We start from the raw sequence: 18,385 nt of genomic DNA on the forward strand, positions 1-18,385 counted from the left end.
TTTTTCCAGAACTCTCGACCATATTGCATAGTCTTCATCAGCAGATGGAGTTTGCTCAGTTGGCATGAAACTGAAAAGACAGGATGTAGAATACCTCTCACCCATGATGACTTCATTCTTGACTTTGGAAAATGAAGTCAACCAAACAATCTCAACTCAAGCTTTCTTGTTCCTGAATTTTCAACTGTATCAGCTGGAGTTTGCTCAGTGGCGCTGGAAGTGTAGATGTTCAAACCTTCGTCTATTCTTTGCACTTTTTGGACTTCTAATCCACATTAGACTAAAGGTTGAGCTGTATAATACTAGTAGTAGTTTATTGTAACCATGATAATGTAGGTCCCCTAATGATGTAGTCCCTGTAACAACAACCAAGATTTTTATAAACTTATCCAAGTATAAATTAAAACCATAATCTTTCCCTTAACCTAACCGAGTCAAAGCTTAACCAAAGTGTTGTTAGATCAGTCAACAGGGTCTGTAACACTGTTGGCAAACCATGTTGTCCTTGCAGGGGCGTCATTATAAAGCTTCTGTGCTGTTCTAGATGGCATGGACAATTTCGAGAGTCATTTAATTTGGAGGACTTGTTGGTGTAAGGAAATATAAAGATTATATATTTACCTATTACCTACAATAAACGTCTAACCACACTTATTGTTATGTTATTTGCTGACCTATTGAATTTCTCATTTTGTCCAAAACTCAAGGATTCATTTTACCAAAGTCTTCCCGTCACTTTGGTGATTGATTTAGTTGATCAAATCATCATTATCTAATAATTTCAGCTCTTGTTACAACTTATGAACAGTTTATTAAGAGCGGCTCATTCGCAGGCGGTACCAAGAAGTCATCATTAGGTCGGATAAATGTGTCAGATAAACAGGTATGAAGGTACGGAAGAGTAAAGAAAGTTCCTCCAACAGAGTTAAATGCAGAGTTTTGTTATTATCACACTACACTACAGAATTGCAACAATGATATTCATTAAAAAAACATCACATGGTTTTCAGCTTTGAGGTCTGGCCTCCATGTGTGAGTGCATTAGCCAGTTGAAATGTGCAAGTAAAGGTGAGTGTGGGTGAGAGACGAAGAGTGAGAGATAAGAGGCCGGTAGTGGCTCCTGACTGAGAAGATGGACTGTTATGGCCTTATTGATCTAAATCTCTCACAGGGAGCCCATTCCAATCAATACAGAGAGAGGTAGGCAACAGCACTGCTGCTGTTTGGACCACCACCCCTGCAATATCTGCTTTCTGTCCCTCTATCTCTGTTTCTCACTTACACCGCTTTCACACCACCCACCTAATTCCCCTTAGTCTCTTACACAAGCAAATACTTCTACTTCTGTTTGGCACTTGTTAGCCGACCTACTGAGGGAAAACAACAATTTTCCAGATTTGGCCGCTGTATTATTGGTGTCATGCAACCATGGCGAGTGTAACGCTGCCTGCCGCCAGCACCTTCACCTGACCTCACCTTTTCCTGCTTGCCACCACTGAAGAACAGCTTGTTTGTTTCTGCTGTTTGTGTGCAGCAGAAACTAGACAAATGTTAGGGGGGGAAAAAAACAATGTTGGTGATGTGCAAAAAAATCTGTCCTACTTAGCTCCTGGTTGGAGGAGCTGGCTGAAAAGGCCAAATCAGGCCGATAATAATGAGAATAGCCTTGAAGTAGGTTCATATCACACCTCACACACTCTCAGGAGACCTTGTGGCTGTATGTGTCGGCGCAAGGGAAGAAAATAAAAAAAAAGGATGAAAGTGTGTGTTTTTCTGTTATGTGTAAGTATGATTCTTTATGTGGGAGAGAAAAAGGAGACATGCTGATGCAAGTGTGAAAGTGTGTGTGTGTGTGTGTGTGTGAAGGTGAGAGAGGGACAGAGAGTGAATGAGAGTGTCCAGGGGATGCAACAGCACTGTCATCTCCTGTTAGGAACTCTTTGTTTGGGTAAAGACACTGGTGAATTGAGGACAGCCGCCACCTTGTGTGTGTGTTAGAGGGTGTTTGCCGCTGTTTCGTCTCACCTTGTGTCTCAGGTGGAATGTGGGAATGAGATAGCGGCTCTCGGGGGAGCTGCAGACAAGCAGATGGAAAATAAATCAATAAGGAAGTAGCAAAGCAAGAAAATGAGGGGGGACATTCCCTCTTGTCTTTGTGGTCATACTAAACCTCGTATTAGTATCGTATTGTATGGCCTTTTTGAGGACAGTCAGTCGCTTCATGACAGGTTACTCAACCAGGCAGCATGTGGTGGCAGGAGGTAACTTTTAAAATCTCCATGGATTAAAGGAACACAAGTGACAAGGATGAACTTTAAAGATCCTGTCATGTATATAAAAATAGTCTGCTTAGAAGAATAATGTGTGTCTGATATGTAAGTATATAATTTCCAAATTGAAAATCCTTAAAAAGGCATAAATTCCTTCTCCCTTTATAAAAAAATCCAGAACGTATAAATATGCAAATTTCGTTTATTCCTAAAGTTTTCCCGCTGGACACAAGATGTCTCCTACTTCACTGTAAAGTTAATTCTCATTGTATGTGCACTGGAGGGTTAAAGCTTCTACATCACATTTGCATAAATTGCAAATTGAATCTGGTTTGACTTCCAAACTATTTATGATGTCACAAATTATGCTTATAGGCCCCACCCCTTAAAATCAGATTTTAATTTAGCATAGAGAAACTTTCCACTTTCTGCACATGAATGTAAAAACAACATACATTATTCTGCACAGTGAAGCTCAAATATCCAAGTGTAGTAACAAGAAGATAAAATTATTTTTTAGTGGTGGGGGACTTCAAATTTCTAGCTTTGGAAAGTACAGCCATTAAACACAGTTAAGTTTTTGAATACTGTGTTCATTGCTCTATATACAGACACTGGTACAGCTCAATAAATCATACAAAACTGCATTATCATATTTTAATCATAAATATTTACACCAAAAAAAAAAACCCCACCAAAATAAAACCCACAAAAAAGAAAGTTTTTCAGTTTTGGTTGTTCTTTCTGTTGTGTTCGATTGGCCATTTTTGTGCTCACCCTGACTCACATAATCAATCAGTGTATACCTATTTCAGATGAACTGCTCCAGTGGCACACAATATGTGTTGCTTGTGCATTAGTTACCAGTGCATGGCCTGAAAAAGCTAATAAAAGGGCTGTGAGTTCAGTAGCCAAGTTATTTCCACAGAACAAACTCAGGCTCTAGACACATTTCAAATTGCTTTTTTATCACTTGCACATGGGCAGAAAATTTCAGCGGGCGTTTGATTTGACTTTGTGAAATCATTTATAGCTGACCAGGAGGTCTTTTGAACACAGACACTACACATTATTTCTAGAATAGCTACTGTAGATCCTTGCAATGGGCAAAAGGTGAATAATTCTTAGTAATTCTTAAGTACTTGCTAATGTGTAAATTTTGTGATCAACCTCATTGCATTGTCTATAACTTGAGGATTTGTCTGTTTATTTGGTTTCACTGTGACTGTAAAATTTCCAACCATTTACCAAATTCAGATTACCGGACTCTCTTCAACACTTTGGACTTGCTTTGTGGTATCAAAAGAGAAACAAGACCCAGACTGTGTGTAGAATGAGCCCAGTGTGAAATACCAGTCCATCTCAGCAGAGACCTTTGATGTCTGGTGTTCTTTAATGAAACATCTCACTCACATCAGAGAACCCTATTAAATTCCACTCATACAGGGAGGCAAGGAAACGGCGAAAGAGTGAGATTGAGAAAGCCAGAGCAAAAAAGCGCTGACCTTTGTGTGGGAGTGTGTGTGTGTGTGATGCAGTAAAGGAGGGAATGACACATGAGCGACATCAAGCGCACCATGAAGAACAAGCGAAGTGCATAAAAAGAACCACAATTCAAAAGCACTTTATTGAGCATTTTCGTAAAATAGATCGTGTATTTACTCACATCTCAGCTTATTTATGCATTTACTCAAATATGGAGAGCACAGCGAGAGTGAATAAAAACTGAAATTAGAATTCATTTTGCGGAGAAATCTGTACATTTGGAAGCTAGTTTTCCAGCTTCTAGTAACTGCAATATCTTGATGGTTGATATTTAGACCAAAATGAAGGTAATTCAAATGTTTGCATTGTGAGTCATAAATTGATAAATCTTTTAGCTTTTCAAATGTGTTTGGTCACCTGAAAACAATTCTTACTTCCAGTTTCTTTCTGCCTGTACATTTCTGTGTGTGTGTGTGTGCTCTTTGCTCATCCATAGGTGCTTGTGTTAGCAGTGCGTTGGCTGCAGTGAGAGAGCATCTGCAAAATGGCAGTCATGAGGCTAATTGTGATAGAGCTAACTCATCACATTGGCACCTTCACAAACACACACACACACACAACACACACACACACACAGACAGACAGCACACACACACACACACACACACACACACACACACTCCAATGATTGCACGTCCACGGGATTGTGGAAAACCCTTCACACACACAGACAATTCACCCTAACGTATTATTATTATTATTATTGTCTATGTGGTTTCATACAGTTTTATTGATGCAGAAGTAGCCAAAAAAAATAGCTAATCTCAAAAATAAAAGCTGCTGCGCTTCTTCTCGGACGGTTCACCTTGACCTACGGCTAAAAGGAAGTAATAAGGCTAATTTCAGAGCCCTACGATAGATACCTCTAATTAAGTTAACAATGTATAATTCTGGCTAATTCCAGGTGATGATTGAACTGGTAGTTTTTAGCCAGACAGGAGCAGAGCTCAGAGCCACAGGTGCGGCGCAGCAGTGCTGAGACACACCAAATCACTTAGCAACCACTTTGCCTTATTACCCAGAAGCCACCGGGGTCCTGTTAGTGTATTAGCAGGGTATTCAGCTCTTTTCATTAGTGCCCCTGGCTCATATCTGCTTTCACCTGGGTCACAGATGAAATGGGTTGGTTTTTTTGCCAAAAAGGGAGGATAAGATTGCATGTTTTTTCGGTGTAGCCCTGGCATTTGAAGTCTTTTCAGTTATCATTGTACTTCACAGGCATTTCTTTTCTTCATCCTCCTCACAAGGAAATACACACACAGCAGTATCTCCTCGGCTGCCTCTCTTTGCTACATAGAAAGAAATCCTATTACTGTTCTCCTTCATGCCAGTATAAAAACCTTCCCACAGTCTGAGTCCAGCTCAGTCCAGTTCAGTTCTGTTTCATCTGGTTGTGTGAACACCCAGGCTGCTTGAGATCCTCTGAGCTTCAGAATCTTAATTTTCCATAATGTACAAATAAAAAGCCCCTGCCCCCCTTCTCAAAACTGAAAGGTTTGAATGTGGCAGTGATAGCACCAGCAGCTGTAGCATATCATATTTTAGGTTAGTTAAAGCTGGCATGAGGCAATTTTACACATATCAGCTCTAAATTGCAACAAGGAGATAGCTGGATTTCATAGTCTTCAGTAACAAAACATCATGCGATGTAACTTCTGTTTGCACTTTAGACAGTTGGACAGTTTTTCCCCTCTTAATCGCTGGTGTTAGAAGCCTTTTCAGCTTCTTTTTACCACACCTTTTTTAGTTTCAGTCCATCACTTCTTGTGCATAGAGAGGACTTCCTGCCAGTTTCATTTAAGCAAACACACTAAAAAGGCATGGAACGCCAGCGTTTGGGGATTTACACTGATGTGATGTACACTGGTGTGTTTTCCAGGAAAATCTTGCCAAGTGCAACTTGGGTTTTTGTTTTCCAGCAGCTAAATGCTCCATCCAGCTTTCAGTCCACTGACTAGTGCGTGCTTGGCTCCAGGGCCCACAGAGTACAAGGGTCTTCAAACACACACTGCTGCTGCTGCTCCTCGATACCACGGGCAAACAGCCGGATCAACTGGCACTGGACACTGCAGAGAGGAAGAGTGTACACAGACAGACACACACACACACACACACACACACACACACACACACACACACACACACACACACACACACACACACACACACACACACACACACACACACACACACACACACACAACGCATCATTTAGCCTGAATAACAAACCATCAACTTAATGACTGTGCTCGTTTCAATGAGACTTTACTGTCCGTGTGGCAGATGTAAAAGCAATGGAACGGCACCCCTGTGTGCAGACTTGACACGCAAACTGGAAAGTGAGACAATCTTTGTGGCGTGTAAAGTATAAAGACCTTTAAAGAGACACATATAACAGATGTTATAATACAGATGGGGCTGGCGTACTTTAATGACACGCATAACAGAGCCTGATGAATACAAGGTAAAAGTATACGGACAGAAAAAGAAGCAGTGAACAGGCAAGATGGCTATTATGGTACACTACTTTTCTACCACCTCAATTACTGTCTAGGCCTTTGAATGATAAATGACACCTGTATTTTTACTGGAACACTTTGCTTGACGGCTTCATCAGTAGTTAATATAATGAAAGAGCACACTTACAATTTGCAACCCAGTATGAAGGCTTATTTCAAGAATCTTGCATAAAAAAAAAAATCAATACAATACATATAATAACTCTAAAATCAAGGAAGCACTAGCGTTATGATTATATGAGAGCTAGCTTGTTTGAATTGTTTGGTTCAATCATGGCACCACGAGTTTCACTCTTTCCAACTGTGTGTTTCTCACTTCTAAAGCAAAACTCTTTCTTTCCTACTTTTCCTTCAGTTTCGCCTGGGCTATTACCATTAATTATCCGAGCGGCACTCTGGCTGGCTCACTCCAAGAACGATTAGCGGAGAGGAAGAGGCAATAAAAGGACGGACTTCTGCTTTAATTAAAGGGGAGTAGCCTTTTAACATGGGGGAGGGCCGTTAAATTAGCAACATTACAGCGCCATGCATCATTGGCAAAGTACAATGGAGCATGAAATAAATGATGCGTCAAGCAATGCCACACCGGCTGTATAGAGATCTGATAGTGGGGGAAGCTGAAGTGTGGACAGGGCCGGAATAATGAAGGGGTGCTAATTCCATCGAGTTGCCAAGATTGTCCAGCAGGGAACAGTGAAAGAGACTCCTGACCAGACTGTTAGACACCAGCAGCGCTAATGGCACTGCCGCTCTCACTTCTGTCTGGCCAAGTCGGGGAACTGCTTTATTAGCAGCCACATGTAAGCATCAGGGTGACCTCCGCGACACATACTGACCCTTACATAAAAACAGACTTTAAACTTTTAACATGTTGACAATGCTACTAAGGTGATGTTTAGCAGGCATACTGTTTACCATGTTCACTATATCAATTTAGCGTGTTAGCATGCCGACATTTCCTAATTAGCCCTAAACATTTAGCACAGCTACTGACCGACCAACCACCGCTGCCATTTGGACTACAGCTAATGTGGCTTAAAATGTTATGTAAAATAGTTTGTGCGAGTTTTACTACATCGCACTGTGAATACGGAGCTGTCGAGCATATAGTACATGATACATTTCCACTTAGGCCTGATCCTCAGGAACATTTTGAAGCAATTTAAAGTTGAGATTATATCTGTAATAAGCAGAAAAAGAACAGCCTTTACTGTCAATGCCAGTACTGCGGTGATGCAATAGGTATGAGCTCTGCAAGTATTTCAATGCTTTTTCCATTAAACAGCTTCTACAATATTATATGGGCCGATTCAAAACCATTTGCCCGTCCTCATCTATGCCGAGAGCGATCCTGTCTGTCTTCATCGCCTCGCAAAGTTGCATTTCCCTCACAGGCTTCATAAAATGCAAAATAAGCTGGCACAGTGGAAAAGTGATTGAACCATGCCTGTCTTCAGCAGTCACGATGATTGTTTCAGTTTTACAGCATTAAAAAGTCATATACATACATATATATGGGCAAAACATTCTTTACTGGTTAATAACAATGCATTTTATTGTTTTTTTTGCCAGTACCGAGTCTAATGCACCTCAGGTTGACTTTCTTTATTTCTAGCAAAACAACTGAGAAGCCTGGATACGTTGCTTGGAATAACTACTACAGTAAGTCTGGAGTTTTATTGACAGGTGATTTGTGATTAGTTACCTGACTTGGATGGCAGTGTGAGGCAGGATCTCGCCGTCGCAGGTCCAGCTGCTGTGGGCGGTGCTGTAGTTGCAGGTTGTTTGGGCAGAGCATATGGGACTGAAGCCTGTCTTCTTTGGACTCTCGCTCAGGTCTTCTAGTGAAACCAGCTCATGGTGCCGCGGCTGGAAACGAAACTTGCTTACCCGGTGGACCTCCACAAATGAGTGGTCGAACTGGGGAGGGAGGCAGAGATGGATGAGAAACAGATGAAAGAGAGGAGGAGAGATAGAAGGATGGAGAGATGGATGGATGGATGGATGGATGAAGGAACAGATGTGGCCACAGATGGTGAAGAGGTCAAGACCGCCACTCTCCAGAGTCACTTGAAAAGTTTCATTTCAAAATGAGCAGTACAACAGGATGAGAGAGAACACCTTTCCACCTTTATTTTGCGCTTTGCAAAATTCAATTTTGTGTGAAATTGTGTTTTCAAGAAAATGTTCTCTAAAAGAAAATGACTCAAACTGCATTTGACTCTAAACATATTCCTATGATTACACTGTTGCCCACATTTTCACAAGGGTGCTTTAATCAAAGGGTCACAATTAATTAACAAACATCATGCAGAACATAATTAGGGATAAAGGCACATAATGAATGCTGAAGATTCAAGCTGTCTTTTGAGAAAATAGTTTTTTAGTGCCTCAGCAATAAGCTTCAGTACTTGACCTTCATCCATCTGGTGTTGATTTATTTCAATCTAACCAATTAATATGTTACAGGAACTAATCATTTCAAAGGGGCAACTGAAAACTCCATTTCTATCTCAATTTTTGAACCTTGACCAGCTCTGTGAGGCTTTACTTTGAGCTAAATGCTAACCACGGCATGCTAAAATGCTCACAATGACTATGCTAACACGCTGATGCTTAGCAAGTACATTGTGTTTAAAGTGCTAGCAGACCAACACACTAAACTAAAATGGTGAACATTGTAAACAAAGTACAGCTCAATGGGAATGTCATTAGTTTTGCGGGTGCTTGGTCTGCCCCCCCCCAAAAAAAATTACCTGTCACCAAAATTAGTCTTTGGTGGATAAGTCGACGTAGTTTCATTCAAGGGTTCATTCAAAACTCAGGTTTCCTTTTAGAAACAACAAACTTTTTGAACAACAAATGTCTCAAATTTAACATAAACTACTTTTTTTATACACAAAAGTGCAGAAAATCGATGAGGTTTCAGTCTGAAATATGATGATTATATTGGGTGGTGAAACGATTCTTGGCATGCAGTTCTTTTTTAGTCTACAGGCTGCAGGTGGGTGAGGTAAAAAAGTTAATTTCTCCTCTATTGTCTTTTTATGGACTCCTGCTGATTTGATAATGAAAAGCCAACTACATGTACAGTATGTACTTCCATTTACGAAAAAAGAAAATGGCAAACAGGAGATCAAATGCAAAATAAAGGGAGGAAGAGAAGGGTTCAGATAAAATGAAGGTACATAAAAACTATGTGAACGGCAGATGAGTGAAGAGGAGAAGAAAGAGAGAGATGAAAAGAAATTATATTGTCAAAATCCTCTTTCATCTCACTCAGTGCTGCAGAAAGGTTCAGCTCTGTCCAGCGCACCACTTTCTTCGTCTTCACGGGGTGCCACTTTCTTTCTATTCTCTTCTCGTTTCTTCTCCTCTTTTTCTTTACCCCTCGCTCTCCCTTCCTTTTCTCCCTTTTTCACCCTCTCTCATCCCAAAAGCGGAGTGACAGCCATTTATTTCACATCAGACCCACTTTATGACTGCAGCCGCTTTGCATTCATGCTGGACGGTCTGCCTAAAAGGCTTTCTGACAAGGCCATGAATACGCTTAGCGGCTTCTCACTCCTTGTTTCTCTCCGCTTGGCTGGACAGTGATGCTGATATTAAGTGAACTCTGATGCAAAGTCCCACTCACCCAACTCATACGACTACTTGTCTACCTTTCTGTGTTGCAAGTAAAGCAGCAAAGATGGCCTCAAGCTAAAGTTGCACCACATCTTGCCTTCTCACTGCCAACACCACACTCTGGGCACTGAGCTCGGTCATCATTAGACAACGGTTAATGAGGTTTCATTTGTTTTTTGCCAGTAAAGAGGTGTGACACATGACAAAAGCCAAAACCCACTGATGGTGGCACAATGCAAATTTTGCCCCCATTCGTTTTCTATGGGACATGAGCAAATCATGTTGCACAGAAAAACTTAATTACCATAAAATAATGTTTTACTTCTGGAAATGAGGTTGAGAAGATTGTACTCCCTTCTATGCCCCTGACCTCCAGCATTAGAGATACAAAGAAAAACAAAGTGCTGCTTGACAACTGGACGCTTGCAGCCGTGCAAGCAGCTGTGCTACTCGGACACAGCAATAATTTGAGCTAAATGCTGACTTTGGCGTGCTAACATGTGCACAATAACAATGTTAAGATGCTGATGTTTAGTAGGTATGTTTACAATGTTCACCACCTTAGTTTTAGCATATAAGCATGCTAATGTTTTCTAATTAGCACTAAACATAGCACAGCTGAGGCTGGTGAGAATATTATTAGCTTTGCAGATAGGTAGGTAGCAGTGCTTTCAGAGGGAAAATCATTAAGATCATCTTGAAATGCTGTCATGGCAATCCATCCAATTAGTTGCTGAGAAATAACACTGAACATCGTCAGCCGTAAAAATTCTAATTTTGTCTTCCAGTAAATGGACACTGTAACATCTTACTGGTTCTCTGCATTGGATTTTAGTATATTGGGAAAATTCTCTGTCATAAAATCATTTTGTAAGCTTCTCTGCATTAGCATCACCAGGGAATGTTGGTAATTAGATTTTTTCCCCACACACATCAGTAATTTCATTCAGTCATCTGGATGTAAAAATACTTTATTGGGACCGTGGCAGGGACACGCTTCATGTCACACAGAGCAGCAAAATCTTTCCTCAAGTTGTTAAATTTCACAGTAATAGCAGCAGCTTCTGTACTGCTGAAGCATATAAATTTTAAAGCTGCAAATACATAATATCCTAATCTAATCAAATCTTATTACGAGAGTAATATTGGTCCTTGTAATCCAAATACTGGGTTCACAAGTCAAAATGTTGATCTTAGAGTTAGACCTCGCCTCAGGATGTCAGTGTTGGCTCAAAACACAGTTTGCAATTTAACACTTTTACCAAGACAGCTACCGTAGATTAAATTACATACAAGATCCTTCTAAATGGGATAAACTTCCCGAGGTCCTTCCTGAGGTAATAATTACTAATCACCACTCTTCCCCTGGTAATACTTGTGCTATCCTGAGAGGGCATTAGTCTGGTATCAGCCTATTCTCCCATACAGCATATCCCTGATGCAGCGATTATCAGTGCCTCTCCGGACCAGGGTGGAGGTTATTTATGATACGTGGGAAGGCACAAGGGCTAAGGCATTTGAACTAAAGTGAACTACAGTTGGGAAATTGAGCTGAGTCAGCAAATGGAGGTGCTAGCACAGCAAGTGGGGGGGAAACTCTGCCTTCTGCTTGCTCGTTCACAGACTTCCACGCTCTCTATTTATCCGAGCACAGATCGAGCAACTCCTGATGTTTGAAACTGAATTCTGCTGCAAAGCGATTGACGGGTGGCTTTATGGGAAGGATGAAATTGTCTTATTTTGCGCTGTATTTTGGGGATTCCTTCACGGTTTAAAGGGGTTGCTTTTCTTATCCCTGTTGGGTCCAAGTTACATCAATTTCCCCAGCTCATTTCATGAAATATTCTGTACGCACACACACACACACACACACACACACACACACACTGATTAAGCACACTTACTGTTAAGTATTAGTTAAAAAAAAGAAGTATAAATTGGGTAGCACTCCCACTGGGTAATACCTTTTTAGAAAGTGCCTTGAAGTTAAATACATACTTGACTCCTACCTGGTCCTCTTTGTTGGTGTGTCGAAGAAGGTGTCTGAGGAAGTCCAGACGGGAACACTTCCTGACGAGGATGAGGTCTGTGGTGCCGTCAGCGAGGTGAGCGGAGGGCGACAGGCCCTTTGGACTGCGGGGACACGCGCAGCTCATACTGGCCCCATTAATCGCAATAAACTTTCCGCGGATCACACTCCAACCACTGCTGCCATCTGAAATAGAGAAGTCAAGAGCTGGAGTATGACCACACATACACTTTACTTAGTTATACGTTTTGTGCTGAGGGAACAAAACACTTTCTAAATAGTTCTTTGGTTACGAATGTCAAAATGCTCCAGTCACTCAACATGCTTTTAAGATTACTAAAAAGGAGTCAAAGCAATTATAGCACCAGCCTTTTTGATAAACTTGTTCATCCTGTTCCTGTCATTGGCAGTAATGCTGTTACCCTGACAAGTAAAAGCATAAAACAAAGCACTGCCTACAAAACTTTGACATTTGAAAACTTCTCTGAGGGAACAAACATCACTTTTGTGCTATGCACATATGTGAGAGTTACTGTGGGAAATGATGGCAGCTACAGAGGCATTCTCACATACACCAAGTGTATTGTAAATTTTATCCCGTACAATGACATTTTATTTATTCATTTATTATACCTACCTACTATATTAATTATTCATTTAATGCCAGGCAAAATAAAGAACATTTCAACAAAATACTACAAGTAAAGTTAATTTACCTGTGAATTAAGCTACTATTCCCACGGTCAATAATGAGCTTACACGCTCAAAGTAATGTTTTATTTAGCAATATCGATGTTGCAACTCTCTAATCAATGGCTTTAATCTGTCTTGTGTTTGATGTAATTCATATCTGGTTGCCAAACTTGAATTCCATTGTTCTCCACTGCACAACTGAACCACACTAAAGAAGTAAAGTGTTAATACTTTAAAACGTATTAAGTAGGGGCACCAAGCTGGCAGTTTTCTCCAAATTATTCAACTCTCTTTTATTGTTGTAAGTGTAACAGAATCAAATTTGGCATGTTCATTCAGGGAAAATGTTGAGTTTGCAACTAAACTCAAGTGCTACAGAACCTCGCTTACAACCTCCCAGCACATAATCACCTGCAATTGTAAAAAAAAAAAAAAAAAAGTTCAGGTGACTGGTTGGGTTTTCTACAAATGCCTTTTGGACTGTTTCAGGTTTACTCAACTCTCCTCATTTCACTGCAATGTTAAATTCCCTCCATCTGACATTGACACTGTAGTAAATGTTATGAACTTTAATTTAATTGCAATATTGTATTCAACAGCAGTTCTGCAGCATTTCCAAACGTGCCACATTTGATTTTGCTTGTATTATTCTGCCAGCTTTAAGTTAGGTACTTATACCTATCCCATATCTAACTTGTACAAGCTACACATTCGGATTCCCTTCAGCTATTTCCAGAAGTGCTGATGTTAAATTGAAACAAATAATCTGTGCACCATCAGGAATTCGGTTTTGGAAATGATATTGTGTATTTTGCAAGTTCTTTATGAGGTTAAGTTCCCTCCTTGTTACACAGCAGCAGTGATGCTGATGAGGGTCCATTAAGATCCAGATGTCTTGGCAGGAATTCTCAGAGCAGCTTTACCCTGATGATTGAGCCAAGATAGCAACTCTGACGCTGAAAGTAATATGCGTTACCCCTGTAGGAGAGCTAGATGTCTTATGTTTTCTAAAATGCAATTGAGTTCGGCCATGGAAGTGTTCACAGTACCATAAGAGGAAGTCATATAGATAGAAGACTGATTGGATTAACCTCAAGTTTGCCTGTTATGATTAAATGCACACTTGGCCTCCAAATCTCAAATGACAGACGTGATGGTTGCACTTCACAAATCACCGCTCTGTTCCTCGAAGATTAGCGACTGTTTACAAGTGATGGCGTATCAAAGACGCTAGTATCACCCACGGGACTGCCAGTGCCTGTCACCAGGGTGATAGTTATTGGAGTAAGCTGCAAAAAGTGATCACAGACGTCCAAACCTCAGAGGGAAACTCATGTGATCTCGAAAAGCAAAACGATTCATTACCTTTCCCCCTCATTTCACAAAACAAACTTACAGAGGGTGATAACGCGAACCAATGATAACAAGCCCACTGAGGCTACATAAAAACAACAATATCCTAATTGGGAAAGCAGTGATTAAAGCTAAATTAAAAAAAAAAAAAAAATCAAAAAACAACAACAAATCCAACTGTGGACTGTGGGCTCTGCATTAGGAGAATGCTTCCAAATGAGTATTTGCTTTCGGAGGAGAGGCTGGCTCATTTGCAGAGAGAGACTGTGTCGTGCCTCATTGATTTAGCAGTTGTCTGAGATTTCCCTCGCCAGGAAGGAAAAAATAAAAAAATCGCAGAAAACAAACGACAGCACTGGCGTGAGGCAAACCCCCTGTCAGAGCTGGCAGAACCAAATTTCTTCCTGATTAGTGGGAGTCTGGCACACATCATATGCACACAAACAGGTCATGCTTGCTTTCATATTTACACAGGGCAGAAAATGCACACACACTCCATAGGAAGCCACAGTACCCGATAGCCCACACGGAAAATCTTGAATTTAATATCACGACACTAATTAGAAAGGAAAACACACACACACAGCTCATCTGCAGCTCAGAGTACACACACAAAACACGCACCAGCGCGCACACGCAGGAGTCAGTATTTCATCTGCCTCCAGAGGTTTGTGCTGCTGTGTCTGTGGGTTGAGAGGACTGTAGATGATGAAGTGCGTGTGTGTGCACCGCGGTCTGGGAGAACAGACGAGGGAAAAGGAGGCGACGCTGCCCAACTCGAGGCTGAGTGGACAGACACCAGCCTCTTTGGGAGGTAGGGGGGCAACATGTAATCCCATCAAGCAGACGCAGGGGTGGATGCTGGAGATTTGGAAAATCGATGGGCAAAAAGAAGGCTCCGGCGGGGAGTTGCGCAGTGTCACTAAAAATCTGTTTATATTTTCTCGTCAATAACTCATCAAGAATCTCATCAAGAATTTTGCCATGCTGCAGGAGAAAAACAACCCAGACAGAAAATGGAGATAAAGTGAAATTTGAGAAGCAGAAGATGATGCTGTTATTTACACTCAGGTACTGCAGAATGTAAATCTCCACTGATTTGTGTGTGACTTCAAGGGAAAAGAAAGCTGGTGTGAGATTGTCTCACATCCCTTTGTTTTTTTTTGTGTGTGTGTGTCTTTTCTCTCAAACTACACCCTTTAGAAATACTTCTTCTCACACATCTGAGAAGCCTAGAAATGGTTTCAAAATAGACAAACAAGAAAATAACGAGGGAAAGAAACGAGAAGTAGACTTTTTGGTGTGATTAATTTGACATTTTTTGAGTAATAACCCCAAACTCGTACCTTTATCAGACTTTTCCTTCTCCTCTGACATCTCCCACTGCTTGTTGTCCTTTGATGAGGGCTTGTGCTGACAGACGCAGCACCTGAAATATCACATAACCTTGTTTCACATTCATCAAACCATCAGTATTGCTGTGACATTCAAGGTTTTAACAAGCTTAAATGATTCATTAGTCCATCAGTCCATTTAAAAATAGCTTGTACTGTATTTATTTCAATATTAGTAGCTTTTTGTTAGAGAAGCTCAAATAAGACTACAGCCAGAGAAGCCTTTTGTAGCAGTCATATCACTTTTTATGCTAAAATAAGTTGTCAGGAAACATGGCATTTTACAGATTAATGGTTTTTAGCTCCTTTTCAGTCCCCCATAACAAATGCAAACAATGTCTGCGCCCAGCATCTCAAAAACCAAAGTACTTAGTCAAGCGCTTTTTGGAATAGACTGAATGGGCTCTCGGTCTACAATAAATCAGATAGGCTTCCTGACAACGCAAACTACCCCATTTAAGCTCTGGCAGGTGCACTGCTACTATTGAACTGCATCAGATAAGTTAGCACATTGTAAAATAGTGCTGAAAAGCCGTCGGAACTGATATCTCTGATGCTTTATTTACCCGGACCGACACTGCAGCTTGTCCCTGGGGGTCCCCATGTTGTTCTCAGCAGGGAGGAAAGAGATGGTGCCTTCATAGTAGTTGTGGCTCAGAAAGGTTTTTACCCCTGGAACAAAAACACAGTGTGTGCCACAGAATGCATGCCAATGTGTTTTATTTGTTGTGTTTAATTTAAGTCTAATTATATCTGACAAGACAATTAAGAATAAAATTCTTAAAGCGACACACAACTAATTGGACCACTATTCTGTTTCTCTAGAGTCTGTTGTAGGTTTAACTAAGTAAAAGAAATGATTTAAACAAAGTTTTAAGGTAATACTATAGTACAGATAACACACAGCTGTATTTAAAACACTTGTGTTTGGTAGCTCTGGATGCAGCCCATAAGGTGGATGCATTTGTAAATATGTATTTGTAGCACCAGTGGGTAGAGAAATGGCATTGGTGAGTCCAACTACTGAGCTACACAAGAACTTGCACTGAATCCACAAGCTTGAGTCTCTGTAATAGATTGATATCTTTAATCCATCCAAGTCTGGACCTACAGCAGGACCAGCAAGCTCAGGGATAAACTCCAGGTTACGTCACATTAAAATAAGCTAGTGTGAGGTCAGTAAGCAAAAGGTAAAAGAGAAGAGAAGAGGTTTAAGTATAGCGCCTTCATACCTGACAGGTCATATCTAGCAGGACCCAGCCATCTCTTCCTCTCGCTGTCTGTCAGTAAATCACCATAGAAACCGTAGCCAAGCAACGAGACAGAGTATCTGAGAAAGACGTCGTCGTGATGAACTGAGCACACGTCCATCGGCTGGGAGTCACCTGTTAACATACAACCAGTGGAGTTTTAAACAGCCACTCCCTGCTTTGTTACCACAACATGCATGTAAACATGAAACTACAACCAGTTGCTGTAATAATCAGCAGTTGTTGTGGTTGCAGCTTTCTACACAAACACTGATACCATCTCAAAAACAGCATGCCACCCTAACACATGTGCAGCAAGTTCTCGCATGACCTTTACTCACCCACAATGATGTGTAAAGCTGAAGTGACTGGGTCATTGGTTCCTACTGTGGCAAAGCAGATACAATCAGTGGACCCTGTTGGATAAGAGACACACAGGTCGATGGTCAGCCATTGTGGTCCCAGTACATAGGCATGTTAGAGGACACCGCCACATTCCGTTGCACAAACACTATTTTACAAAATATATATGTATAGATACATTTTTATAGCAAACCTAAGCAGAAATTTTAAATGTGAGAACACAAACATCTGGATTGTGATAATTTTCTAAAAACAACAACTTATGCCACAAGAAAAACTTGAAAGATGACATAACCGGTATGCACAAAGTTTAACACTTCCTGGAAAACATTTTTGCAAATACCAACTGGCATACTGACATGCATGCACAAACAAGACTACGAGTCTACAGCCATGCTAGCCGCTTTATAGTGTAGCATATGAGAGTATATGCTTAGGTACAGTGGAGCTTTGAGCTTAATGCTAATATCAGCATGTCATCACGCCCGTGGATAACAGGATTGGAGACCAGAGGCAACCTTGGCGTACTCCCAACACCAAGTGAAAACATGTTTGACTGTCTGCCAAGAACCTGGACACAGCTCTCACTTTGGTTATACATGGATGCTCATAGCAACGGCCACAGCAACCCTCACAGGATTCTCTGGGTGACACGTTCGCAAGCCTTCTCCAAGTCCATAAAACATAAACTGGATAGTAACTCCCATGACCCGCAGCAACCCCCGCCAAGGTAAAGAGCTGCTCCACTGTTCCACGGCCAGGACAGAATCTGATCAAAGTCTCTTTTCCAGCACCCTGGAATAAACGTTCCAGAGGTGGCTGAGAAATGTGATACCCCAATAATTGGAACACACCCTCCAGTCCCCCTCTCGACTCTACTGGCAGGTAAATCTGCCAAGACGTAAATCAAATGTGTAAATCTCTTATTCACAGTTAAAATCGGTCATAAAATATTTAGTCCTTGGTTGTAGCTTTCAAAGACATGTAACTCTACCAAGTAAAAAGAATTCAGTTGAATGATTTTATTGGGCGGAAGTAGGGAGACGTTTCAGTCACAAAAGGATCTAATCGTATAGCTCCAGGCCCTGGGCTATCATCAGCTCTCTTCAGCCAACAAATGAAGGATAAGAGGCATCCCCTGCCTTCAGAGAAATGTTGAGTTTGATATTAAATCTTTCAACTTGAGAGGTAATAAGGCTCTATCTCTCTTTCTGCGCCACATGGCGTAATTTCAGACCTATCTGCCCTACTTTGATCATCTTCAAGTGGTGAAATGGACCTACTGTCACTGATAAAAGACAGAGAGAGCGAGGGAGAGAGGAGAGAAGAGAGTGAAATCTAA

At 41.0% G+C, this 18,385-nt stretch overlaps 1 protein-coding gene across 2 annotated transcripts in view; it reads right to left on the reverse strand.

Annotated features, from left to right (window-relative positions):
- Positions 1 to 3,878: 3,878 nt before the first annotated feature.
- cerk (ceramide kinase) overlaps positions 3,879 to 18,385 on the reverse strand; it is a 39,317-nt gene continuing 24,810 nt past the window's right edge. For both annotated transcript variants that reach the window (XM_051391872.1, XM_051391873.1), the window contains exons 7-13: positions 17,022 to 17,096; positions 16,663 to 16,815; positions 15,997 to 16,102; positions 15,383 to 15,465; positions 11,971 to 12,176; positions 8,040 to 8,254; positions 3,879 to 5,881 (exon numbers count right to left, since the gene is read on the reverse strand). In XM_051391872.1, coding sequence (XP_051247832.1) covers positions 5,770 to 5,881; positions 8,040 to 8,254; positions 11,971 to 12,176; positions 15,383 to 15,465; positions 15,997 to 16,102; positions 16,663 to 16,815; positions 17,022 to 17,096 — 950 coding nt within the window. In that variant the 3' untranslated portion in view covers positions 3,879 to 5,769. The remainder of the gene's footprint in view (positions 5,882 to 8,039; positions 8,255 to 11,970; positions 12,177 to 15,382; positions 15,466 to 15,996; positions 16,103 to 16,662; positions 16,816 to 17,021; positions 17,097 to 18,385) is intronic.

Source organism: Dicentrarchus labrax, unplaced genomic scaffold (genome assembly GCF_905237075.1).
Source record: "Dicentrarchus labrax unplaced genomic scaffold, dlabrax2021, whole genome shotgun sequence".
Lineage (NCBI taxonomy): Eukaryota > Metazoa > Chordata > Actinopteri > Moronidae > Dicentrarchus > Dicentrarchus labrax.